Source organism: Spea bombifrons, chromosome 1, assembly GCF_027358695.1.
Source record: "Spea bombifrons isolate aSpeBom1 chromosome 1, aSpeBom1.2.pri, whole genome shotgun sequence".
NCBI classification, from domain to species: domain Eukaryota; kingdom Metazoa; phylum Chordata; class Amphibia; order Anura; family Pelobatidae; genus Spea; species Spea bombifrons.
The window spans coordinates 25,889,948-25,917,385 of record NC_071087.1 but is presented as its reverse complement, the minus strand read 5'-3'; the positions used below and the strand labels follow the sequence as shown (position 1 = coordinate 25,917,385).

Here is a 27,438-nt window from a genome sequence, read left to right as displayed (position 1 = left end):
ATTAAAAACATCTACCCTAGCCATAAAAAAAACATCCTAATCAAAGGATGAATGCTTGTGTTAAAAAAAGTTCAGAGATACAGGGTAATAAATATCTCTCCACACTATTTTTACAACTGATATTTCGCAAAAAAAACCCCAAAAAACTATAATTTACTTCTTTTTTTTTTTACGGGTGTGATGATGCCAGCCAGCTCTAAGACAGGGATGGGATAACAAATGGAAAAACGTATTTAAGGATAACTGAAAACTGGATTCAGTATTTATTGCAATTATTATTATCCCCAGAATGGCTTGGGGTGAGGGGAGTCTCACTATCATAGAAGTAGGAGGGCTACAGTTTACCTTGCCTTGTGTTAAGGCATAAGGATGAGGTGTCAGTAAATAGCCAGCATTAAAAAGCACTCCGATTTTAAATGCATTCAGCAACCATGGAGTGTGCAAAGAATCATTTTTACAATCTGAATGGAATGCTGGTTTCTTTAAGCAGCAATTGCAGTTTTTACCACTTGTCACGTGGAGGACAAGTGGGATAGCATGAGAGCCACTCAAGCAGAAAAAAGGATTGAAAATTAATAGCTGGAGATATGCCATCTCCCTTATTACGGTATAGATTTTTCATTAAAATTAACACATGCACATTTTACATCCTGACATACCTGTCTTGGGATTTATTGCAAAGAATCCTTGCGGGTTACCACTTGAAATTCTGTAGGTTAGCTTGTCGTTGGAACTGGAGTCTGGATCAAAAGCTGTAATCTGCACAACAGATACATCCTTGGGTGAATTTTCCATAATTTCTGGATGGTACACGGGTTCGGTTGTCTGTGGAGCATTGTCATTAACATCTTCTATCTCTATGTATACTTCGATGAAAGATGAAAGGGGAACCACACCACGGTCTGTAGCATACACAGTCAACCAGTAGTGAGAAGTAGTTTCACGGTCCAGAACATCCACTGTCCGTATAGTACCTAAACCAAAAAAAGATAGAGTTTAGAGCAAAACTAAATTCATTTTAAATTACAATTCAATGAAATATAAAAAATCAGCTACCATCTATTTATTTAAATCAGCAAATGTAAGTATAGTGGGAAACAAAGTTACAGCATTATAGCATTGCTAAATAGCAGAATCACATTACAAATGACTAGAACGGGAAAAGTCATATCTTTTGGATCACGTTTAATAGATTATCAAACGAGCAAAGAATGTGAAATACGAAACCTGGTCACAGAGGTGGGGAGGGGGGGCTGCTGGGATACATATGCATACTTTTATAGTGTATGTGAATTTGGTGTACACTAATGAGTTAAATAGCTGCCAAAGCAAGAAAGAAGAAGCTGCATGGATTGATTTAAAAAAAAAAAAAACGGCCAAAAGCCATAATATTATGTCGTAAATGATAAAACACACAATCCACTGCCATTCGTATGGAAACATTATGTGATACATATACAGTAGGCAAACAATAACAGGCTTGCAAACATGTTCGCAGAATTCTTATTTCTCTATGTGTGATGGCTTTTTTAGTATTATATACATCAGTATCATCATTCGATTGATATAATAATCATAATATAATTCTAAATCCTCCAAATATGTAAAATGGCCTGTACAAACGATGTAAAAACAGAAGGTGAAGTACTGGGTTTATATCTCTAGATTATAAATTTGTTTGAGCAGGGCCCTCCTTACCTGTTGTTTCTGTAGTCAAATTTTATATTATAAGCTACTGTTTACCCATTGAACATTGCTGCGGAATATGATGGCGCTATATAATAATTAATAAGTAATAAAAACATATTTCAGCATGCTTGAAATTCTTCACCTAGGTTTTTACTATTTGTTCTGGATTGAACTGCAGTCAAGGAAACCCCCTGGTGTGTGAGTTGTATCGCCATACATACTGAAGGACACTTTCTGTATTTATGTAACTGGCTTTTTTTGAATTCTTGCCAAACAACTTAGTACATTAAGACCATTTTCTCCCTGGGATTTCTTGAAGCAAAAGGGGAAAGAGACTTATTCAAAAAACCGCAAAAAAAGTCACTTGGCTTTAAAAGGGACAATCAAGCCATCATATGCACGCTAATGCTTATGATACCTGCATGGTCCCTTTACATTTTCATGCTGTCTCTACAGAATCACTCCATCTGCATTTGGCCCTTTCCCAGCTGCTTTGATTGCGGGAGATTTGTTCTGCAGAACACTATTAGTCAGCTCTAGCGCTGGCACAATTATGGTTTGGGAGAAGATCTAACATGACCTCTGTATTCATGAGCGGAAAGCGATCTCTTTTCTGCCACTGATTGGCCGCTTCAAGCAGACGTTGCTGTGAAGAAAACAAGACCATTCAGAAGTTGTTGTGCTGCACATTATCCTACAAATAAATACTTTTTACCATTTTGAAGAGTTAATATTAGGCTACATCGCCCATTTATATGCATTATTTATTGAGGAGGGTGCCTGGGGCACCTCTCAGTCCACTCTGTTCTTTACTAGCTATTCTTTCTAACCAATCTGCATCCCATTCTAACTTCCATAAACATGACTGCACATGCTTATTTCCATGCGCAATTATGCAGAAATCTAGCTCTCCACCACATAACCCAGCAGCAGACACTTCTTAAAGAATTAGCACAAGCCTTAAGCCAGTGATGTTTCCTGGACATGTCATGCACAGTTATAAAGACATGCTTAAATCAAAGCGACAGCGGAAGACCAAATTTACTCAATACTTTCATAATTAAAGCATATTAAAGCTTATTTTCTGCGTGGGACGATTGTTGGCATTTCATTAATAGAAGTAATATTTTAGCAGACATTCTACAAACTAAAAAAAATAAAACAAAATTAGTTTAAAATTGTGTCCATAGAGTCAAATTATTTCCATTTTTTTCTTGAGCGCTATCACCACAAAACACACAATTTTCCAATTCATCAGGAATCTGTTAATGTGGATCTATCGGCACCACAGAATGACATTATATATAGCGTATGGCCTTATATAGCACCGTAATATTCTGCAGCATTGTACAATGGGTATTTAAAGTATATGTAAATTATTTTAATTCAATGTTAAAGCCCAATTGCGAGACATCAATCCTTGAAGAACATGCTTGTTCATTATGAAGCTGTTTTACTATAGAGATGCTCTCCTTTATGTCTACTCACTTTTCAACATAAACATGATGCGACGGTGTGTGTCGCAGTGTTCTCGTTCTGGCTAATTAAACTACGTCCAGCACTTTCAACGGGATCATATCTCTCAAACTATAAAACAACCTGATGGACTTCCAAAATTTCGCATCTGCATCGTTTAGCATATAAGTCGAAAGGTGTTTATTTAAAAGACAAAGCTGTAAAAAGCTTTTATCTGGAATGTGTCAACTGAAGGACTTTTGTAGAGATTTTTTTTTTTTAGGAGCGTTTATCTGTGTCTAACAAAAAGCAATTGTCCCTGGGTAAAGTAATGGCCAGTGTGCTTATGCTGCAGATAAATGAGATGAGATGATGCAATCAGAGGAGCTGTTCTCAATAGGATTCAGCATGTTACTTCCAGATCACAAAACCTTTTTTTCAGAAAGAGAAAAAAAAAACAGACAGTTTCCTTCATCATCCCCATTTATTCCTACTTTAATAGCCTGAGCTTATTTTGTTATCTTGCTGTATGTGTCAGAACGTTTGAATAAGTGCTGTAATTGGTGTACATTGGGTGAAAAAAAAAGAAATGAAAAGAAGAAGGTGTTAGATTGGCAACGCATTCCCGTGCTGGATTGCCTGTAATAGCTATGCATTGTGATTAACACGAGATGTGTTTAATTTTACTCCTTGAGCATTAGTGAAGTGCATTCTTATGTATTGTTTATCTAAAAGGGATTTTGTTTGTGAAGACTTCAGTAAATATGATTATTTAATGAAGGTTCTAGGGAGCCCATCAAGCCATTTCTAGATAATGACCAACGCCATCAATGGTCTGCTTTATTAATTATTTAATATCTGACACAAAAAATCTACTTGACATTTTTTCATGGTAAAAAAAAAAGCAGAGCAATGCAGAAAGGATGCGAAACTTCACTATTCTTATAACTATTTAAAAATACATATTAAAGACAGTCTTAGGCAAGGACACATGTAATATGCGAATAGTATGAACGTGGCTTTGTATACTGAATTTCATCCTCTTTCAATGCAATCCCACATAAATGAGGACTTCACACCCTGGCCCCTTTCAAATACTTTCAAAGGCTGTGCTCTGGAAATGATGTTACCACCTAACAATAGTCCAGACATGCAGAGACCTGTGCCAGCTAAAACACATAGACAGATCATTAAATTCTCTTGTCAACATTTCTACAAGTTTTTTGAACACCTAAATGTCTAAATAATCTGGAAATTCCTAGCCCAATAACAATTGTGTGCGTTATCCTCATTTTCCTGAACCAGTTTGAGTTCTAGGGCTCTAAATTTACAAATCTCCCTACGAGTGCCTATAAGCAAACATAATACACTTGAATGTACTCCAATAACACTATATGTAAGAGCAGAAACCAAAAAAAATCAAATTAGTTCCATCTAAATACTAAAATGTCTACGTATTTTGTCTGGCCTTGTTATGCACAGTATGGAAACGAATAGCTGAATTTTAAAGTAGCCATTTTTTAGGTGACAAACAGGTGACAGAGCCATTTGTTTCCAAATTACTATATAGTGTCCTGGAATTAATGTCAAATGAATACAAATCCACAGGGAGATCTTGCCAGACTAATCGAATAATTTTTTTTTGCCTGGAAATGAAAACAATAGACTAGAGTGGCAGTAGGTATAGAATATCTGATTTCAGTACCAACACTTGACACTGCCCATCATGGAAGTGCAGCTCCAAGGGACTTCAGTGGTTGTGCTACTGAACACGTGATGGGAACGTACTTAAGTATGCTTCCTGCTTGCACTTCCTGGTTTCAGTAGCAGCAGCCAGGGAGAGGAGCTAAATGAGACAGACGTCTAATATTCTAACCACAGTAACAAAAGAATGAGGCACCTGGTACACAGGGCAAATGCTCAGTGGCTGGTGGCCAGGAAGGATGTATATTTCCGAATACAACTAGCAGATCCTGCAATGTGATGCCGCTGGTTTGATACGTGCAGTCACATTTTGCACGTGTGTTAAAATGCATCATGCGGCCACCGGCCTTAAATTAAGATGACGCTTGGTCATCCCCAGTCCGGCCCTGGAGTCCATACAAAGCGGACTCTAATTGCATTACAAAACAAACACACTCTTAGCTCAACAGACTTGAGCTTTCTAAAAGTTTTGTAGGTGACAGGTCCACTTTAAGTGGTGACTTTTACAGCACTAAAAGTTAACAGGAAATACGCACCAAATTTGCTGTAAAATTAAAATACATATATATAAAAAATACATTGTGTTAATTTCAGGTATGAAACTACCTTAAAATAACATTTTACCAAACAGGCAGTCTGATAATTGTCCTGTGGACAAATAATTAAAATGGAGAAATTGAGAGATGCCAATGTACATTCTTTCGGACTATTAAAAAGAAACGTCTTTAAAAGAGCTGAACATTATGGATTTGTATTCTTTCAGCCTAATTAAACTATGTAACTACTCCTCCCAAAAGATCTGTTAAAAAAAAATTTAAAAGAAATGAACATTTTGTGTAACTATTTTAAGCCATATAGCGCAAATGACTTTGGCTGTGAGAAAGGTGTTAATCTGAAAATTCTCACCCACAAATCCACCACACAGGACTATAAACATTCCTTGGGTAACTAACTGAACATTTGTTAATCATTAGACAAACCCAGCGCGAGTATTCCTACCACGCAAATTAATTCAGAGCTGAACTGCCTTGCGGACAGCTATGTGAACACATATGAATAAAAAACAGAACATACATGGAATATATTATCGTATCTACGTCAGAAAATTAAAATGCCAACCTCGATTGCCATGGTAACCTTTCTTCCTCTAGAACAGTAACCAATCCAAGGTGTAAATCCAATGCAAGAACAATGCAACTTGTAAAATACATAAATTACTCAACCCTTTTAAAGAGGGTGAAAGGACAGCTCTTTTTATCTACCACCAATAATTCTAAAGATAGCATGGACATTCCAATCTTATCAGACAACATTGATTTAATAAAAACTACCCTTTTATTACAGGAAGGAGCCGGTATGGGCGTTGCTCAAACTATTTCAGATTTATCTTTGTACAGATTATACTCCTACATAAACTACAAAGCAACCTTACTTCCAGCTGTACAAGAAAATCCCAAGCATGGCTGAATTTACCTGTTTACAGTATGGGAAGGTTATCTTGCAACTGCGTCACCACAGAAACACTGCATTCCCTAAATACTAAACAACTTAAAAACATAGCAAAATAAAGCGCATGTGTTGTATATTCGCATATCTGGCTATGCAGGGCAAGATATCGGGATTAATACAGCACAAGCCCGAAACAGCACGATTTGTCAGCATCTGCCCAATATTTATGAGTAAGAGATTAGATAAGGATCTGGAAGACCAGTTAATATGTGGGTGGGCTACGGCTGGCCCAATGGCACAGCTAAGCACTACGGGCAGTCATTTGGTGCAACTCGGTTCTCTCCTACTTCCAGAGTATGCAGGGTTAAATAAAAACACACAAATGATTCAATTTCTCTTGCAACTGAGATGGTGTGTACATAAGCAAAATAAAGTAAAGGAAAAAAATGAAACATCATCTTTCATTTATATAGCGTCAACGATTTACGCAGTGCTTCTGTACATACATTCAAAGGATATGGCAAAACTAGAACTGACAGGCTGAGGCAAAACAAAACTGGTTAAGAGGGCTTGCAAGCAGACAAGCTTACAATCTAGAGGATGAAGTTAAAATTCTTAAAACACAGCAACCTCCGCGTAGTCCACCTACAGACTAAGAATGAGAAAGATGTTCCAACAGCACAACAAACTTTATACAGCCAAAGCATGTACCTATCTACCTATCGCAAAGCAGTATCGTTCCAGCCTTCTTCAGCTTGGGCTCCTCCGATGACCCTCATCCCCAAAGGACACCTACCATGATTTTAACGACAGGCACATCACATAGCATTCCATTTTTTTATTAAAAGGAAATAGAATCGGAATGTTTGTTCTGATGGCTAAGGGGGATTTGTCACTACGTCGGATCTAACAAGTTGCCATCTTGTATCAGCAGCCAGTTCTCGGCTGGGAGATGTTAGCTAGGCCAGCAGACTGATGTCATATTGTGGTCAAATACTTTGGAAGGTGGTGTGTACAAGATCTGATGTGCAAAAACAGTAATATAAGTAATGGGGAGTTAAAGTCAGGGTGCACTGGGAGTACTGATATTTTTGCAATGCAGAGGGGTACGGGCCAGGGATAAGAGGCATAATAAGTAGTCATGGGAGAATCCATTAATGATGGACATCTGTATCATTGTAACCTTTGCCAATCACCTTGAAAATGTTTCCCTCTTAATAGGCGTGTTAAATCTGTCTCTTTAAGCAGGTGAAGCAAACAGTGGAACTCAAACGAATATCCTCAATTTCATGTTGTAATCATTATGAGAGCTGACAGGTATGCGATGTCACCGCTACATCTTTCATAACGTGTTAGTTATCTCAACTCTCCTTGGCTCACACATGCACATGCGAACATCTTTAAAAAAGACTGCAGTGCAATTTCAGTTAAGGACCAATCATGAAAACATTTTATTTTATAGTTAAAAACAGACTGTCACATGGTCATTGTTACAAAAATACAATGATCCTTTTTTGTCTCTGAAATCGGAAATCACTAGGTGTAGGGAATCATTTTGTTTGTGTAAGAGCTCAGTCGAGGGCAGCTGTTATTTTCATATACAATTGTAAATCAGTTGTATTACTGCCACCTTTTACAACACAGCTGAAGACTTCCTCGAAAATGCTACAGAGAAAGGAATTTATGGACGCACAACTTGATTTCAAAGGTGGGGGAGAGAAAACCAAAACGTTATGCAAATTGGAACCTGCATTAGACAGAACATTACGGAAAATGACTCACAGATACAGTGTTGAGTAGAAAAGTGACTGACGTGCAAAACTACTCAATGGAAGGAGAAAAACATAATTTCGCATATTTTATATATATATATATATATATATATATATATATATATATATACACACACACACACACACACACACACACAACACTGAATAAAAAATCATCTCTAGCTATCCTATAGCAAAATGGCTTTAAAATTGGGACATTCATTTATAAAGTCCATCTACTCAATGCCACGGTAGAACAAAAGTATACTGTATAGCTCACTCTTAAGAACAAATCTTTCATGTTTTCGTTACATACGCACTGTTCAAGATTTTATATTTAGATCCCACTTCAATAGGAGACAAGGATGCTAAATGCATGCGTTATCTACAGCCAGGAAGTCATGATTTCGCTATCTGCTGATACAATGAAACTGGATTAACAGATAAACTGCTCTGGCCTGGAACCAATGCCTTAGACCAGGACGACCTCCCAGTTCCATCACCTGTAAAATACTTGTTTACTTGGCTAATCTGGTCCCATTACAGATTGAAACTTCAATAGAACCTTGATTTCAATTTAAAATAAGCGTAAGGGCCTAACTTCCCACCTCCCTCGGCATAGCAGCTGATTGAAAGTCATTAGTGTTCCAAACAGCTTTGTGTTTTTAATTAGACTGTTTTAATTTCCATACGAATACAAAAGCAGAATACATATGAGTGTCCGCTGCCCTTACATGTTGCTCAATGCTCATTGAAAGCTTGCTAGAGGCGGTTTGTCTATTAACTACTCAGTCACACACAAAAAAAGTAAAATCAATTTACTAGGATAGAAAGTTGTGCAGGACGGGACTGAATTACTACAGCAATTAAACTATCAACAGGTCACAGCACACTCACAAAGAGCATTAACATATTTAGCCTTATACAGATATAAAACAGTCAAAAAAGCCTATGAATATTTTAAATATTTTTCCAGGTAAAAAAACAATTAATTCCATTGCGCACTTAAGTCCAGAATTTTTAAAAAGGTCAAGTAAATTAGGTTATAAAATATGGAAAAAAAGTAAAACTATTGAATTAAATTGTGAAGTGTTTGGGTTTTTCCTTTACTTGCGGTTATAGATTTTTAGGACACACTAGGGGTTATTTGTAAAACTATGTGTTGCAAGTGATTTGAAATATGCTAAAATGTTTAATTTCACCAATTTAACTTCGCTTTCTAAAGAGCCTCAGCCCGGACAGATTCCTCTATAAAGTAGCCAAATTATAAGAAACGCAGATTACATTGTAACAAAAAGGCCATTTTTTTTTTAGTCCCCCCCTCAAAAAAAATAAAGTTATATTATGTTTCGAATGTCTCTTTTTTGCATTAATTGACAATAAATATTTATTATATATATAAAAAGAAAACAGTTATATGCCCGGCTACAAGCTGCGCAGGCATAAAACCATGGAGTGCAGCCTTGTACGCAGCTGTTGTCTGTGCCTTAAAGTGCCGGGACGCCTCGTCATAATAATACAAAGCCCTGGCTTTTGGATTATGCAAAACTTTTAAACTGGATTGTTTATGCCATAGAATATTATTATTTATAACAAAAAAGTATGTCAACTAAATTATGCATGCATTTTTATTCTTGGTTTCAAGAAGAAAAAAAAAAAAGCCCAGCTCCGAGAGATTCTTTGTTATACATCCGAATGCAGGTGGGATCAAAGCAAAGTGTAAACATTGTCTAATCATTTTCCAACTCTTCCCTTTGACCTCAGAAAGAACGTTTAAAACTCAGCAGATGTTCCAGATCTAAACAAAGGCAAAAAATGTGGACACACATAAGAGCTGTACCTGTTCCTTTTTTCTTTTCGTTAATGTACTTTTCTAATGTTGTTATACCAATAACAAAATAACAACAGCTCAAAAATATGCTCCAGACAGGTGACCTATTTTTATTCAGATTTTTTTTTTTCAAATATTATTATGACTTGTTATTTTACATTTTAAGGTATAATATATAAGCTTTGCAGCAGATGGCCTTTGGTTTCAAGACTTCTTGGCACCAAAGGGTTAAATGGTTCAATGAAATAGCTGACCCTAGCCTTAATGAAATGATGTCCTAGGGAAAGGGTTGGGGCAAATCTACATTTATTTACCTGTCAGCATGGCTCACTCAGCAGGATGTTACAAAGTGCTTAGGCTACTTCAGCAGATTCCCAACCCATAGCAAAACAAACATGTTTGCTTAAGATCACATTGGACTGAGTCATTAGAACAGCCTACTGGACTTAAAGGGACACGCCAGCCATCATATGCACTTTATATGATAGCCGAGAGGTCCCTTTAAATTAAATGAGAGTTCTTTCCTACCCCTGATTGGCTGCTTTCAATGGGGGGGGCAGGAGACTGCAGCTTCTCCTTAAGGTAAGTGATATGTTTTTATGTTTAATGAATCCATATAAAACAGAGTAACACTGAAAAAAAGAAAGCACCGCAGCAGCAGAGGAGGGGATTTAATGCTACACAGAGGAATCCCGTACTGGCGAGGGCCCCACTCATTGCCCTTCAAACTAGTGGGATTTAAATAAAATAGGCAACTGGGAAAAACAGAATTTTTGACAACATGCCAGATGAGACTGCTACATAATATGCAGAGTGTCATTCAAAACCACAATAGAATCTAGTACATAAACAGCAGCCCTACATATTTACTATTTACAAACATAATTTCCTGAATGCACTATTCCCAATATATCAATATTCCCAAAAAGGCAAAGCATGAGCAAACACCTCTTACTTAGAAATAGGCAGCGTTCAAAAATAAGCATTATTGCATAGTCCGCCTTCTGTGGATTTTCATACCTTCCACGGGAAGTCGGGAGTGTGTGTGTGTGTGTGTGTGTGTGTGTGTGTGTGTGTGTGTGTGTGTGTGTGTGTGTGTAACACTGACCTTTAGCTCTATTGACATCCATCAATTTTCAAGGATTCTGACCTGAGGACAACCTAATTATGGGCCTATGTAAGTTCACCACGCTGGAACAATACTAGAATTTAACCTTTTTATGTGGTAGCTGTTAATAACACTTACTTAGAAAGTACTTAAAGGGACCTTTTTGTTTATACAGCCATCTGGGGCCAAAGGGCCACAGTGTTTTATGCACCAATATACTCCGCAATTTAGATTTGTTTCTTCATCCGTAAACTCTAGTCTAATATTTACCAGTTAAGTTGAATTAGTTCATGGATTATGCTTATCATTTGAGTAAAACACTTGCTTAAGAAACCACTGACCCAGTAATTTAGGATATGGCTGATTTTATGTACATGTGGAAGAAATAGTCAATTTTTAGGGTGTGAAGCACAGTTGTGTTCTAAATTCAAATATCCTTTAATGAGAAGCAACCATTGAAAATGTATTTGGCTTTTATGTCCATACCCGGACCTAATCTACAGATGCCAGTTAAAGCAGAATTTACCGAAATTTGGAAAGCTGCACTAAGAAGGAGAAAAACTAAAGATTACATTTCCCAAAGTAACTGCATTTTCTAGGGATCATGCATGCAAGTAATGTTTTGCTTTTTTAAGCTTGACCTTTAAGATGAAAGGTAGAACATGAAAACTATTTTATACCTACATATAAAAACTAGCCAATCACCTACAGTGTCAAATGGCAGGGGGCCACGGAGAAGGCCAGTTGAAGAGATCTATGACCCCCCCCCCACGCATTATCTGTCCCTGAAGTAGAGAACTAAACAAAAAATGCTGGGGACTGAGAAGATGTGCATTCAAGACACCAGGGCTCCCTCAAGCTATGTGAACACTGGCGATGCTGGATACTGGATATCCCAATGGAAGCACCAATAAGAAGGCAACACAGGCCTCTTACTTTACCACCTTTTTGTTTAAATGCTGCAGGTTCAATAAGCAGACAGATCAACCCCCCATCGTGCTCCATGTGGCTCCCTAGAAGTGGCATCCCTAATGGATTCTGTATTAAGGGAAGATGAAACACTTACGCACCTGCTCTGATAGTAGATGAGTTGGGTGTCAAGGTTGATGAGTGGAGTTTGGCCCATCCTACTGAAACACTGATCTAGTTGAAGGAACTCTATCTTGAAATCTTTGGGTTTTTGAGTGTTTTCGCACATGAACATGTAAAGAACCTAGTAAAATAATTAAAGAGATGTCCCTAGATGAATTTATTGGTTTTGTTAAACTAGCTAATAGCCGATTCTGTAGCCCAAAACGTTAACTTTCTAAGTACGGCTCAGAACTCAGAATTCTTCTAAATTAGATAATCTGGCTTTGTTTAATAAATAAAAATATGGGGTATTTTTACAGAAAGAATCATGATCAAAGTTCTATTATTCATTTTTAAATCAATGAGTGTTGTATTTATTGATGAACATATTTTTGAAGATCTACATCAGACAGAATTTCAGATACTGCATTGTTTAAATTTAATTTAAAGGTAAAGCATATGCATTTAAAAAAAATGAACAGTTGAGCTGGAAATACATTGTTCTCTGGTGCATTCTAAATCATCAAGTAGATAAAATAATATTACTAATTTTGAACTCCATGTTTTAGTGCCTGTTGGTGACAGGTAAATGCAAATGGTACATTTATTTCACATAAAAGGTAATAAAAGTTAAAAAATAAAAAATACCATTATTTTAAATGCATGTAATACTGTGCAATATGTTTTGCTAAGATGAAGAAAGGTTTGTGCTGTATTACATTTCTCTTAGAACTTAGTCTCTCTGAAGCATGTAAAAAACACACACACACAAAAAAACAGTCCACAGTCTTACCTTTTTCTTCATTTATAGTGAAGACACCAAGTCCAGATCCATCCCTTATTGAATATCTGATTTCCCCATCCCGTCCTGTATCCTCATCGTGAGCTGACACCGTCAGCACTGGAGTTCCAATTGGGGCATCTTCTCTTACTAAAGCTTTCTGTACAAAGTTTGAAAACCTTGGCGTATACAAGTTCTCATTCACATCAATGACTTCAATTTCAATGTAACATGTAGAAGACAAGGAAGTGGGTTTGCCTCTGTCTTTTGCTCTTGCAGTCAGGTTGTAAATCTGTTTTTCCTCGAAATCTAGCTCATGTACTATACGTACAGCTCCACTCAGTTTATCTACTTCAAACTTTCCATCAGTATTTTCTAAAAGACTATAACGGACTTGACCAGAGAGACCTACATCTGGATCATAAGCTTCTAGCCAAGTAACAACTGTTCCCACTGGAAGATCCTCTCTCACTTTCACATGGTAGTTTGAGGGAATGAATACTGGATGGTTATCATTTGCATCTTCTACCAATATTTTTAAAACGATAGTAGAATACATCTGAGGCTCACTATCTGCTTGGTCCCTGGCTTCTATCTTGAGCAAATGCATTGGCTGTGTTTCTCGATCCAGTGGTGCTACAGCTTTTACCACCCCTGTTGTGCTATCAATGGTAAATAGATCAGTGTCAGTAATTATAGAATATTTCACTTCGCCATTCACTCCCAAGTCTTTGTCCATCGCTTCTATTTGAATTATTGCCTTGTTCTCTTCCTCGTTCTCCTTAACTTCAACCGAATAACTGTTCTGTAAAAACTCTGGGGGGTTGTCATTTACATCAAGAATACCAACGTCTATTAGACGCCACGCAGATTTTTGTGGTATTCCAAGGTCGTACACTGTAATATTCAAAGAGTACTGATCTTCAAGCTCTCGATCTAGCGGAGATAAAACCTTAAGCCAACCATTTTCCATATCTATGCTGAAACAGCTATCGTTGTTTCCTGAAGAGAGAGCATATACTAGTTTTCCACTGAAACCAGTGTCAAGGTCATTGGCCTCGATTTGAATGATGCTGCTTCCTACAGGTACATTTTCCTTAATTACAATTCTACTAGGAAGCATATTTTTAAACTGAGGAACATGAAAGTTTGCCAAGTGAGTGTCAAAATCAACCTCCTCTGGTGTCCCACGATGAAATAACTTATTTGCTTGTAGAAGTTTCTCTGCTAGCATTTTGGCAACTCCAGTTTCCTCACAGTCTAAGTGAACAGTTTTTCGGCTCGAAGTCACAGTAATATTGATATAAATTGAGTTGGCTACGTTTTCACCATCTGTAGCTGTAATCCTCAAACTGTGAAAAGACATTTTGCTCCCAAGGCCCTCTGAAAGAGGTTGTTTCAAAGAAAGCACTCCTGAATTAGGATTCAAGTTAAATAAATCAAACTCATTACCAGATTCTATTCTGTACCTTACCAACTGAAGTTCATCAGCATCAATAGCAGAAACGGTGGTTATTTGTTCCCCAACTCTAAGGTCTTTGGGGATTGTGCCTTCACAATTTATCTTCTCAAACAAAGGCGTGTTGTCATTTAAATTATTCAGTGTGATCGTGGCAGGAATTTCAACCTCTCTGCGATAAGGCAAACCCCAATCGGATGCTCTGACTTTTACAGTATATATTCTTGGCATCAACTCATAGTCTAATTCTTCAGCTGTGCTAATAACACCAGAGAAAGCATCAATGACAAAAGGCACTGGATTCAAGTTAGCAATGCTATAAGTTATATATCCATTCTCCCCTTCATCGTGATCAATAGCATTAACTCGTAGTACACTGGTGCCTAGTGGCACATTCTCGTCCACCACTGCTTTGTAGGAGGTCTTGGTAAACTCAGGGGCATTGCTGTTTGTACCGAGCACTTTGATCATCACTTTTGTAAAAGCCTTTTTGTCACTAGTCATGATGTCTAGTTCGATATGCGATGCTTGTTTTGCTTTGATGGGTAATAAAGTGCTAATCAGGCCTGTGTTAGCATTTAAGGTGAATCTGGTTTGGTCTGCGCCATTTTTAAAAATATATTTCAGGCGTGCCTGATTAGATATTGCTTTAACCATAACTATAGGTGTATTTGGAGGAGCAAATTCACTTATTTCAGCCCTGTAGACCTCTTTTTCAAATTTAACTGGACCCTGTTTAACTAGCGGAGATGTCAAATGTATGACTTTGGTTTGAGAGTACTGTGGAGGGGATCCTTTGTCTTTTGCCTGGAGAGTCAAATTGTAACCATATGGCTGTTTCTCCCAATCAATCTCTCCAAGAGCCACAATTTTATATTCCTTACTTCCAGGAGCAGTCCTGACTGTCTTAAAGAGCTGTAAAGGGTCGCCAGCAACAATGCTTAGAGAGGCGATTTCTCCATTGGATCCTTGGTCATAGTCATCTACTGATACAGTTGCATATGTTAAATCTTTATCATGTTCTGAAGGTGTCATTGTAATAGCGGAGATAACCGGTGCATGTTCATTTGCTTGTTCCACATAAACAGTAAGTCTTGCCATACTACTAATGCCACTGGTTCCGTACAATTTCATCCCGCGATCCACTGCAAGTATTTCCATATCATACTTATCAGTGTCGGAATAATCAAGTTTTCCAGTCAATATTATAGCACCACTGGTTGGATGAATAGCAAACATATCTGTTCTCTCTTTAAAACTGTAATAGAAATCACCATTGGTTCCAATGTCTGCATCTGTTGCTGTGACTTTTGCAATGCTGGTCCTTATTGCTTTGTTTTCCGGCAAGGAGACACTGTATGAGGTTGGTGAGAACAGTGGTCTCAGGTCATTTGTATCCAGTACTTGAACACTAATTTTTGTGCGGGCTTCAGAGTTTGAGTTCCTCTCAACTGCTTTAACATTGAGGAGATAGTGGTCTTTAACTTCTCTGTTAAGAATCGCTGTATTACCCCCCTTGGTTCTTATCCTCAGAAAGCAGAAATCTCCCAGGACGTACTCTTCAGCTTTGAAAATGTTCTCATTGTCACCAGAGACAATTTTGTACTTTATGTCCCATGCAGGGTTTTTTAAGAAAATACCCATTTTTGCTTGGTGTCCAACATAGGTTTTTGCGGCTGAATTTTCGTGTACAGTGGCATTATATTGGTGCTGAGTAAACTGCATTGACGCAGGAGTGTGCAGCCCATGGCTTTCTTCACAGTTCCCAAAATGCTGCACCAACAGCAATAAAAGCAGCATGGTCAAGTATTTTTCCATGGTGGTCAAAGAGCACGACATCACCTAAAGAAAGTGTGAAAAAAAGAAAAGGAGCTTATTAGTAACGATAATAATAGACATTACTGAACGTGTGAAATAGTAAGTAATAAAACACGGGATCTGCGTGTAAAATGAAAGAATTCAAGCTACCCTGACAATAAGCTACATACTAGTGTGTATAACGGTCTACATGTTATATTAACCCCTTAATGACAAAGCCCGTACATGTACGGGCTCAAAATGCATTTTTTTTCAATGGGTTTAGGGACCGCCTATTGTCCTTAAGGGGTTAATCAATGTTAAAAGGGTATTTTTGATTACACATGCTTAGTCACATTGTATCTATGAGCATGTGCCTGTTTCCATCAAGAATTTAAAAATGTATAACATGTTAAATGGAAGTTAAGGCTACAATACGTTATTTAAAATATAATTCCACTGCAAGATAGTTTTAAAGGGTCTGTAAGGCCTCATGAAAAAACATTCTATAAATGACATTTATGTGCTCTTATCTTAAGGCGTTTATTCTCTAAAATCCAAAGTACGCAAGTGAATTGTAATTTCAACTCACTGACTTTACTATGTATTGCTCCTCCAAGAAGTGCTGAACTGGATCTGTACGATAGTTTATTTGATGAATTGACTTTCAAGAAATCTGACTCCTTTAACTATGCATTGTATAGATTCACCCAGCTGGCAGGAGACACTTACAAGGGTCGTCCCTTTTAATGAGTAATGGAATTAATTAATGACGCAGTGATAAACCAACTTTAACTGTATCTTTGGGGTCTTTTCACTAAAAGGAGAGTTATCAGGAGACTTTGCTCTCGCGTCAACTGTCTCTTTAGTGAATAAACACTTTCATTTGTTAACGTCAAGTTTCCTTGAATGATGTAACATACGTCAGCATATGATACTAACCAACAGTAATGAATCCTGGTATTAAAATCGCAAAACTAGATTAAAAAAGGTATATGCAATTAAAATGTTTGTCAATTTGTATTGACTATGGCTCCCAATGACATTAGAAAAACAGAAAAATTCCCGGAAGAGCTTAGCACCTCCTATGTAGCATCTATTAACCCCTTAAGGACAATGGGCAGTCCCTAAACCCACTGAAAACAATGCATTTTGAGCCCGTACATGTACGGGCTTTGTCATTAAGGGGTTAAGAATCAATTTCAAAAGTCACAAGTAATAGCCTCTGAGCGCCAGACGCACAACCGAGAGCCATGCTGCAAATCAGCTAATATCATTAGGCCAATAACGTGCTAGCGCCTCAAAGGCAATCATTTAATTGCTGTACAATCCATTTGTGCTTATAGAATTCATTTTGCTACAAATTGCCAGCTAGCATAAGTACCAAGCTTTAAATATATGTCTTATATCTTGACACAAGTACACTACTATTAACCGTTTTCCAAAATCCATGCTTCAATTTGAGAATTAATTCTTCCGGTACAAACCAGCCGCTTAAAAAAAAAAAAAAAAATCCAAACTGCAAGTTTAAATATAAACAGCTTATTAAAAACATTCTTGGAGACTGCATGCAATATTATGCGGCTGTTTCCATACTGACAACGCAGACAAATTCTAGATTTCTGCCAACTGTATGTTTGCCAGGCTTGTAACAAATTATCACAATGCCAAAATTTGAAATGACATGCTCATTTCATGCAGAGCTGTCATAAGGCAGAAATCCTTTTGTGTTTTACGCGTTTGCGTTTAAATTAGATATTATAACTGTGCTCAGATAATCAGGATTTTTAGAAAAACATAGCTATTTGGCAGGGTTAAAGTTAAATTTTAATTTTTTTTGCCCTCAAGTCAAATTGGTTGCTTCTGCATGTTGCAATCAGGTGAAAAGAAATTTGAAATAACAAAATTTTGTAAAAGAAATACCGAATGCAACAAATAAAAGAGAAAAGTTTGCTCCGGGGGTGAATAAGGATGACATGTGTAGGCAAACATTGCGTTCACAATTATTTAGAGAAAGAATATCTCAAAAACCATGAAGCAATTCTTGATTCATGGTATATATTTATATGCACATTTCAGAGTCCCTTTCATTTTAATCAGTTTGTCCTTGTTCTTCACCATTTCCCTTTTATTTTCTTTCTTCCCTCTGCCAAAAGAAATTTTAAAATCTATAATATATTCCGTAACAGAGAGAAGGATATTAATATAAAAAGTTAAGTTGCACAGTGCACTTTTTATGTTTCTCAACAAAATCATAAAAGAAAAAAAAAATATAGCATTTAACTACATTTTGGGGAACCAATTTCAGCTTAAACTATTTAATGGTTCAGGTTCATGTCATTTTAAATATTTTTTATGAAACGGGCTTAGTTGATTAAATGTTAGCCACATTTAAGGGGTATTGACGCAAATCTGAGTACACTACATGTCTACAATGAGGCTAAGAAACTTTTGCACACCAGCCAGTTGCTAGTACAAGTTGAGAGGGCAAAGGTTGTGTTCAACTGAGCTAAATTTCCCCAGCATAAAAAGGTTTAGATACTATTTATATACAAAAAGGCATCTTTTGCACATGTGTACAAGCTGGAAGTAGACAAAAAAGAAAAAACTGGACGATTTACATACTTTCAAACTCATTTTAAGTTGGTGTTGATTTAAAGATTGGCAAACGGCTCTGTTGCAATGGTTTCCATCACTATAATAAATGTAAGCATTTTTCCAAAGTAGGTTTTGAAGGCATAATACCCTGTGTATACTTCTTCATTGGCAAGCAACACAGTTACTTCATATGTGAATCTGTTGCCCACCAACATTAAGAACCACCTCTACAGCAAGACATTAGTGCCAGGAGACATAGAGTAACCTGGAACAGTGAACTGCATGAGGCAGAATATCGAATCTCAGTATGATTCAGTGCAGTTTCAGTTGGTGCCGGGCACAAAACTTTCTTGCAATAAAGAACTTTTTACTACAATGCTGCATCTGTTCTAAAGCTATGACATTATCGCTCAATTTTTAAATGTTCCAAAAACGGTTTAATACAGGGGGAAAAAACAGATATAGCTGCATTACCCCAAGGGAATATGGAGTCTTTAGCCAAAGTTTATACCTTTTAGTGGGCCAACATAGAAAAAAGATGTAAAGTTCCATTCCACTCAAAAGCCTGAGGTCCCGAAAGCTAATTGTTAGCCCAATAAAAAGGTATCGACTTTCTCTAAAGACTTTAATGCAGGGAGTAACTAAAGGGAATTCTGTCTCAAATGGGTCCTATAAACTAATCTATACATTGCAAAACTGCTAGCAACTGTACTAATTGTGACAGTATTTAATAGTGTTATCTTCATATCTGCACTTAGCGCTGAAAACGTGATGTGGAAAGGCCTCATTCGGGATTTTCATACCGATGTACCCTGTGCAATGTATTAAGAAGAACCCACAGTGCATTACAAGGTGGGCAGTTGGCAAGCATCAGTAACTGTGGCACCAAACCAGAACGCATTGAATACACATTAAAAATGTATGTATTTGCTACAATGTATGGATAGAAAACAGCACGTTCCAGATAATGTGTCAGGAATCTAAAATTTAACTTGTGATTTTTGTTTTCATTGTTCTCTTCCTTTAGGGTGTTCTTTATGCAAACATAAAAAATAGAGCAGTGATATTCATCTTTGTTTGAGATGTACCTTTTGTATGTGAATCCAGGGCAACAACATGTTTAATAATACAAAAGCCCCATCAAATATACAAAGATTCATTTGCGAGATCTCTCGGGCAGAGATTTCTCTTTCTAAAGTACTATACGGAGAAACTTTAAGGCAGCTGGTGGTGATTATAGCCTCATATGCATGAGACATGAGAAACAAATTACAGGTAATGAACATTTTTGTACAGTGACATAGATTTAAGCTTTGGAAAGAACTCACAATGTGCCTCTACAAAAATATACATTTATTATCTTCTAGTTGTTCTTTAGCACAAAAAATATGCATAGTTTGGTGTCCTCATCAAATTGAACAGTATTTGTTTCCCATAAAATTAAAACAAATATAGTATAGATACCATGCAATGATTTTTAATCCTGTCTTCAAGGTATGCCAGTGAAAATCCCTGCTGTAACCTAATGGAGGAAAACCCTAATTCATAGACGGTTGGGAGTTCTGCGCCCTGAAGCTTAGTGCAGGAGCCAATGGACTAAAGACGATAGAGATGTATTATGATAAAATGTCAGCAGGACGGTATCTTCAGATAAATGTATACTATCACAAGACAGGGACATAAATGCAGTCTAAACATTCATTTAAGATTAAAAGGGCATCATGTTGGGGGCTTCCTGGAGAGACTTCAATCATTTCCTATCGCATAATGAATTGCACACTTTACACTTTCGGCACAATACTGTAGTGATTCTCTTTCAACAATAGCTTCCTACGACAGAAAGGCTACCTCTACAAAGTCCACGGCCCCTATGCGTCATTGTTTTAGTTTTTTTTAACATTAAAGTACTATGATTAAAGGCAAAGAAGAAACAAAGAGAAGCATCGATCTTCAGAACACTGCATTATCATTATTATTCTGACTGGACTGTTCCATTTCCACATAAACATTTAAATCTCATATGTACATTGTATGGGCAGATACTCAGAATAGTGAACTCATTGTAAACCATATTTAAAGACTTGTGGTGAAATCCCAGAATTCCTCCTAACAGCGAAAAACAACTAATTATGGAGGATTCAACATCTCGCGTACCTCTAAACCCAAAATGTACAACCAATTTGCTGAGATCACTTTTAGCCAGGTTAAAATTATGGTACTGAAACACATTGAGACACTAATTACCAGCTAAGCGGCTTCCAAACCAATATAAGAAAACATTATGAATATTCCGAAGTGTGTCTCCAGAAGCAAAGGCCCCAGCGTTATCTGTGCAAGTGATTAGCCTAAAAAAATAATACAATACTGAGGAATTTACAGTCGATGAGTTCCCAAGAAGCACACTGGGCCATTTTGCAGTAAAAAGAGTTGTCATTGTACAGCGCTGCAGAATGTGATGGCGCTATATAAAACAATTAATAACAACCATTGTTGCGTCCTAACGGCTGCATTAGATACGAATCTCAGCTGCTGAGGCTTTTTGGTTTTGAGCGTAGAGCCCCCAAAATGCGTACATTCAGAAAAGCTGCTGTTCCGCATTGGCAAATCATAAGGTTATATAAAAACAGTTCTTTTCAGTCTCTATGGCAACAACCTGCCAGTGCATGTGACTTCGTGACATGATAAATGTTTCTTGACAAAAATTATGAATAAGACAAGACATAACAAGATTAATAAAATATGAAGAGGCCTTGGGAATGGAACAGTATTAGGAAAGATGTTTGTAATGCCGACTTTAGTCCAGCAGCAACGGTGGAACTCCACCTTTAAATCAATGTATTTACAGCGTGAGGAACAAATAAGATAATATAACTGCAAGTACAAAATTTATTTTTCCCTACCTAACTTATTGCTAAACTGCACTACCAACAACGGGGGAAAAAAAAGTTTCTGTATGCTTCATATAAACAGATCAATAGCATAACACTCCTCAGGATGTGCGATCAATTATTTGTTTTCCCGGCAACAAGAAAACTATGTGTTCTCAAGACAGATGCAGCTTTACCTTATTTGGACAAAGTACAACAGAAAAATGTATTACAAGACTATAGTCAAAACAAATGTGGAGTCAAGACGGGGGGAAAATATGCACGTTTTATTATACTGGGTTTAAACTTTAACGTTTCTGGAAATGATGGGAAAAGATTTAAAGAAAGTGGCATGGCGATCCACAGACACAATTGGTTTTCAGGATGGCTGGCATATTTCTTGGAGATACAGTAGGGGGTATGTATAAAGAGCAGACCTGTCGCAAAGTGAGCAAAGAGGTGTAATTACCATAGCAACCAGTGGAATGTCCCTGCCGATTACTCTACTTTTATCACTTTATACCAGAAAAGCTCCTTTGGACATAATTCCCTTTTGTGTTAATTGGTTAATTATGTTAATTAGATGAATGCTATCCGGTTGTGCAACATTGCAGTAAATTCATATTTTAGCCTATACTTCAAAAATAGCTTAATTTGGCCAATGAAACCACTCCTCACTGAATAAAGTATTCTAAAATATGGCATTAGGGTCACATCACCTAAACAAAATAGCCTCCAAGTTGACCTAGGACATGCAGAGGTGCTGGTTTTTAAGCATTACAGTAGTAATTAAAAAAAAAAATTAAAAAGAAAATAAATACTATAGGCCCAGAGAGCAACAAAGCAAACTGAGATTGATCAACAAGGGCTTTAATATTAATTTTTCAGATCTCTGAGACGCATAACTACTACCACTATGCCACTTTGTGTTAACACTTTAAGTGGCAGAAGGGCTTCAAACAAAACAAAGAACTGCAGGCTCTTCTAGAGGGCACAGAAAATGATCCTTTCAACAGCTTAACCTCATGTTTTTTCAATAACACAACCGCCCTGTGCACTGAAAAGGTTAATGTTGCAATTAGGCTTCTGTCCCTTTACATTGTTCACAGAATCTTGGTAAGACAGAGATCGAGTAACAGCGATTGTGGTTTCTTTGTTAGCAGCAAAGCAAAGGTAATAAAATTTTTCTTCCCATCTACCCTAAAAGAGCCTCCTGTGCTTTTCCAAGCGCTCACTCCCCTCTGGCTGCCTATTCCCTGCCCCCATTCACTGGGATCACAGCCACCCCCTCCACTCTTATATACAGCTCTGTAGACCTGGCAATTTACTAGACCCTGCTAACCCCCCCTTTCTCCTTTCCTGGTCCAGCCTCACTTACTTTAAACATCACATATCCCAAAGGAATCCACCAACACTCACCCCGCAGTGCGTTAGCAGGGAGAGGGGGCCAGTGCCTGAGTCTTTATGGGACAATAACTTTCCAGCAGAGACTGTGTTATGTCTCTGCTGCAAACTCCAGCCACTTAACTCAGTCTGGAAAGTTTGTGGTGAGCCCAAGCTGTCCCTGATCTCTGGTCTACAGCCCATCCCTGTTTGAGGGAGAGATCTAGAAGAAGCCCATGGATTGTGGCTCTTGCATGGTGGTCTGGCATCCCCCTTCCTCCCTTTCCCAAACCGTCCAAACTCTATTGCCTCCCCTCCCCCAAGCCCTGGGATAGCCACATCACGCTCCTGTTGCTGCCTCCATGTGCTGGGGCCCAAGACAGGAGCTGTACAGGGAACTATTTTCTCTTGGCACAGTAAAAAATGTGAATCACAAGTTTAAAAAAATAGGAAAAATGGATGTTAAGGGAGCTTTGTGGCAGCTGGAGGATTATAGTCCCCTGAATACAAGCACAGGGATAAAATACTGCCAGGGGCAAAGAAACACAACTAACCCATGCATTAACCCCTTCATAACAAAACAACCTTACTTAAGGCTTACTTTTATCTTTCTTCTAAGGGAAGGTTAGCTCATTGACTTCGCTATAAATTATGAAGGGCCAAGACCAGTGAGCTTTTGCTGCAGGAAGAGCTTGGGGGGCCTGTATAATACTGAATTAGTGAGATTTACACAGTGAAGTATGCATTTTACAGGGCCAGCTCAATCCTTTACATTGGAGGAACTTGAAAGAGTTAAAAAACACAATGCTCCATTTAGCGAAGGAAAAAAAGCAGTTTCAAATTCAGAGACCTACTAGTTAGACTGTAAGTTCTGGGGGGCAGATAATAACATTATGTTTAACATAGTATTTCACAGGGCACAAACTGGGTTGACCTGTGCCAGTTAAATGACAGACTTGCAGACATGATCCATATGCAATGAGGTACTTTCCAGACTCTCAGTAATCACTCTGTGTCTGCTCATAGGTTTATTTTTCTTCTTCTCACTAATTAACAGACCTCTGCCATTGACTATACCACACTAATGTTCCCTTGGATATTTCTGTATACACAGGTGTGGCCTCCATGTAAACTAAATCAACAGCTAGGAGGAAAAAATATCATGTGCCCTGCAGCAAAGGACTCTCTAACCTCACCATTACTGGCTCATAAATCAGGGAGGGGGTAGGAAACAAAAAAAATAGTGGTTTAACATTGAGAGCTTGGAAACGGCACCATTTATCATACTGCTGTGTCGAATCTTCCAGGAAGGTCACTGGTATCTCCAGGACACCTCAGTATTATGGGGGCCCAAACAAAAATCCTAGGAAAGTAAGTGACCTGTCGGGTATCATTCTTGTGCTGGACTCACTTATTTAAACAGTCTATCCAATTCCCAGCTCTAGGGGATACACACAGCTGTGATTACTGTAGGCAGAGGCATTACTTCAAAATGTCACCTCTCTGTCCACAAGTACTACATCTCACCTATCTGCCTTTAATAAGAATAAATCAAAGGTTGGGAGATTATGTGGGGAGGGAGAGTTCCCAGCCCTTAGATTTCAGTAAAATGCCATGTAGCTACTTTATCAAGTCAATGGAGAACTAGATCTATACCACTTAACTATTTCAGTACCAATGGGAACCAGAGCAAACCTCTGGGTATTATTTTCCCCACCCAACATTTTGCATATTATATATATATCTATATCTATATCTATATCTATATATATATATATATATATAGATATAGATATATAGATATAGATATATATATATATATATATATATATATATATGTGTGTGTGTGAGTATATATGTCTCTGTGTGTGTGTCTTTATTCTGCAATAATCTTGCAACATTCACTTAATAAATCTGAACTTAAAATAACTATTCAACTAGACATTCTGAGAATTTCCCAAGCCAAAGAAGACCTTATCATCGTGGGAAAGCTGGATTTCTTGATATAAATATCCATGTGTGTTTAAAGCAGTGTTAACTGCCTTAAAAAAAATAGTGCTTTCAAGATGAGATCTGCCTCTCCCCCATGCATCAAAGCCTCGCAGCGAGAACAATGCTTGGTTGTGCGCAGAACACAAGGTCGCTTTCCACCACCTCCTGCTCCTTAGGGAACCTTCTCAAACCCAGGACACCTACCACTAAAATTATATATATATATATATATATATATATATATATATATATATATATATATATATATATATATATATATATATATATATATATATAGTTTTGGAGCGCCCTCCACCAGACACAAGGGGTTAAAATAACCTCTAATGCCACCATGCATTCTGGAAACATAGTATCACAATGTATTACAATGAAAAGACCTGTGAAACTTTTGTTTTCCAATTGTTTGTCATCTGTTTTTACACAACCCACTTGTTTAGTAATCATAACTTACTTTGTTTCTTTAGCAGTCCGCGCTCCTGTACTGATCCCCATGAGATTCGCCCCAGCCAAACTGTATCAACGTTTCGAGCTTCACCTCCTCCGTTTCTTTTTCAACATAGCCACAAAACGGTGAACCGACAACAGGACCCAATCGCCCAATCCAGTGTTCTAGCACCATCAAAGTGTTGGAAAGTAGATTTTTCGAGATAAAGTAACAAAAAAAGTTCCCGGACAGATAAAGGTGATGAAAATGTGGGAAATGAGCAAGTTGTCAGGACATGCCTAGGCAGGGCAGTCACAGAGGGGCGAGAGCTGCTCCGGAGGAGTGCATGGCTCTGCCTCTCCTCTCCAGCGCTGGAACACGGCTCACCGGAGGGGCGGGGACATTACTCGCCCCTCCCCCTCACTGTGGACTGGGGACAACTTCAGACTTGAAGGATTGTCTTCAGAAGTTAGTGCCTTGGCTTAGCAGGAGAGCACTGGCAAGGGAGACAATGATACTGGGCCAGTGCTGGAAGTTTTATAAATATACCATTTTATATATAATTCTATAACATATATTATTTATTTATTTCTTTTTCTGCACCTCTTATGGGTTCTCTATGCATTCCCTTTCTGGACGGGGTAGTGCACATGGAGGCTGACAGATGTGCTTTGGCCTGCTTTATTACTGGACCATTTAGTTGCCCCCCCCACACACACACACAAGTCCTCTCCTGTCTATTAACCCTTTAAATCTGTTTGCCAAGGTATCATATATACCGTGATTTGGGAAGTTGAATAAATCTCTGCCTGAAAAATAAAGTTGCTTTTTACACAGCAAAGAAAATGGATGGGTAGAAGGGCAAACTAACAATCATAAGCTTTGCTTAAAGTCCCCTGCAGACACAAGCACTGACCAATAACACTTAATACTTTGTGTGTTCTTCCTTTGCTTTGTTGTATTTGCTTGCCCCTGCACCCAGACAATTGTTTTTAACACAATACACACGATGTTACAGAAATCAGAGGTCCAAAGATCTTTTATAAGTTTACATCATTTTTCTTTGTTGGCCCAATAAATGTATCAACAGCGACAAAAAATGTTGATTTCTCTTGTGTTAATATTACAGCTATAACCATTCTTTACAAAAATAAATAAAAAGCAAAATGAGCCACATTTAGAAGTCTTCATAGAGGCCTTCTGTGTATATTGAAATGTGGAGCACTGTGTATTATTTAATTTATGTTGCACTAAGGTATTTGTTCAGCATTTCCTGTCATCCATGTGCCTAAAGAATACATACTGTGCAATCCTATCCAAAATACACATAACTTAGGACACAGGTGGAGCCTATCATATAAAAGTATACACTAAATTGCCTGTATTTAAAAAGTTTTTTGTTTTTAGTGTGTATTAAACAACTGTAAGTACTATACCTATGCTTTTAAATACAATATGTGACTATTATTTAATATAAAATCCCAGAAAAATGGAACCTCCTACCATGGAATGATCTAAGCCATCATACACATTTTGTTTTAGGATTCAAAATAATCAGGATATCTTTGGGTAGCGTTTTGTTTTTTCAAACAAGACCCCCTGTGTCCAAGCCTTACATTGTAGTCTAAACTGTAAGCAGGGTCTCTTCTCCGATATTTAACTTAGTGACATATGGAAGTTCTCAAAGTCACCCACAGGCTGCAAGTGTGACAGAACTCCAAATGTGCCCCCCTTCCCCCAGCCACACTAAAAAAACAAAGTCCTGCACCCTTAGGCAGCATGCTAGAGTCCACTAGAAACATACAATGCATACAAGAATCATGCTAGAGTGACAAAAGAAACATACAACGCATACAAGAATCACGCTAGAGTGACAAAAGAAACATACAACGCATACAAAAATCATGCATTATGGCCTACTTTACCCAAGCCTAGTTCCCCATGATTTACTTACAGTAGGTGTGCAGGGGTATCACTTAAGCAACATGTAACCTATTTTACAGGGCTCATGTATTTTTGATCCCTTTTTTAAAATAT

At 37.7% G+C, this 27,438-nt stretch overlaps 1 protein-coding gene across 1 annotated transcript in view; it reads right to left on the bottom strand.

Annotated features, from left to right (window-relative positions):
* The window catches only part of FAT1 (FAT atypical cadherin 1), a 104,969-nt gene extending 79,200 nt beyond the window's left edge, over window positions 1-25,769 (bottom strand). Inside the window, exons 1-3 of the mRNA XM_053459055.1 lie at window positions 25,429-25,769; window positions 12,873-16,161; window positions 660-974 (exon numbers count right to left, since the gene is read on the bottom strand). Of these exons, the coding sequence (XP_053315030.1) occupies window positions 660-974; window positions 12,873-16,158 (3,601 nt within the window). The 5' untranslated portion in view covers window positions 16,159-16,161; window positions 25,429-25,769. The remainder of the gene's footprint in view (window positions 1-659; window positions 975-12,872; window positions 16,162-25,428) is intronic.
* Between the last annotated feature and the right edge of the window lie 1,669 nt (window positions 25,770-27,438).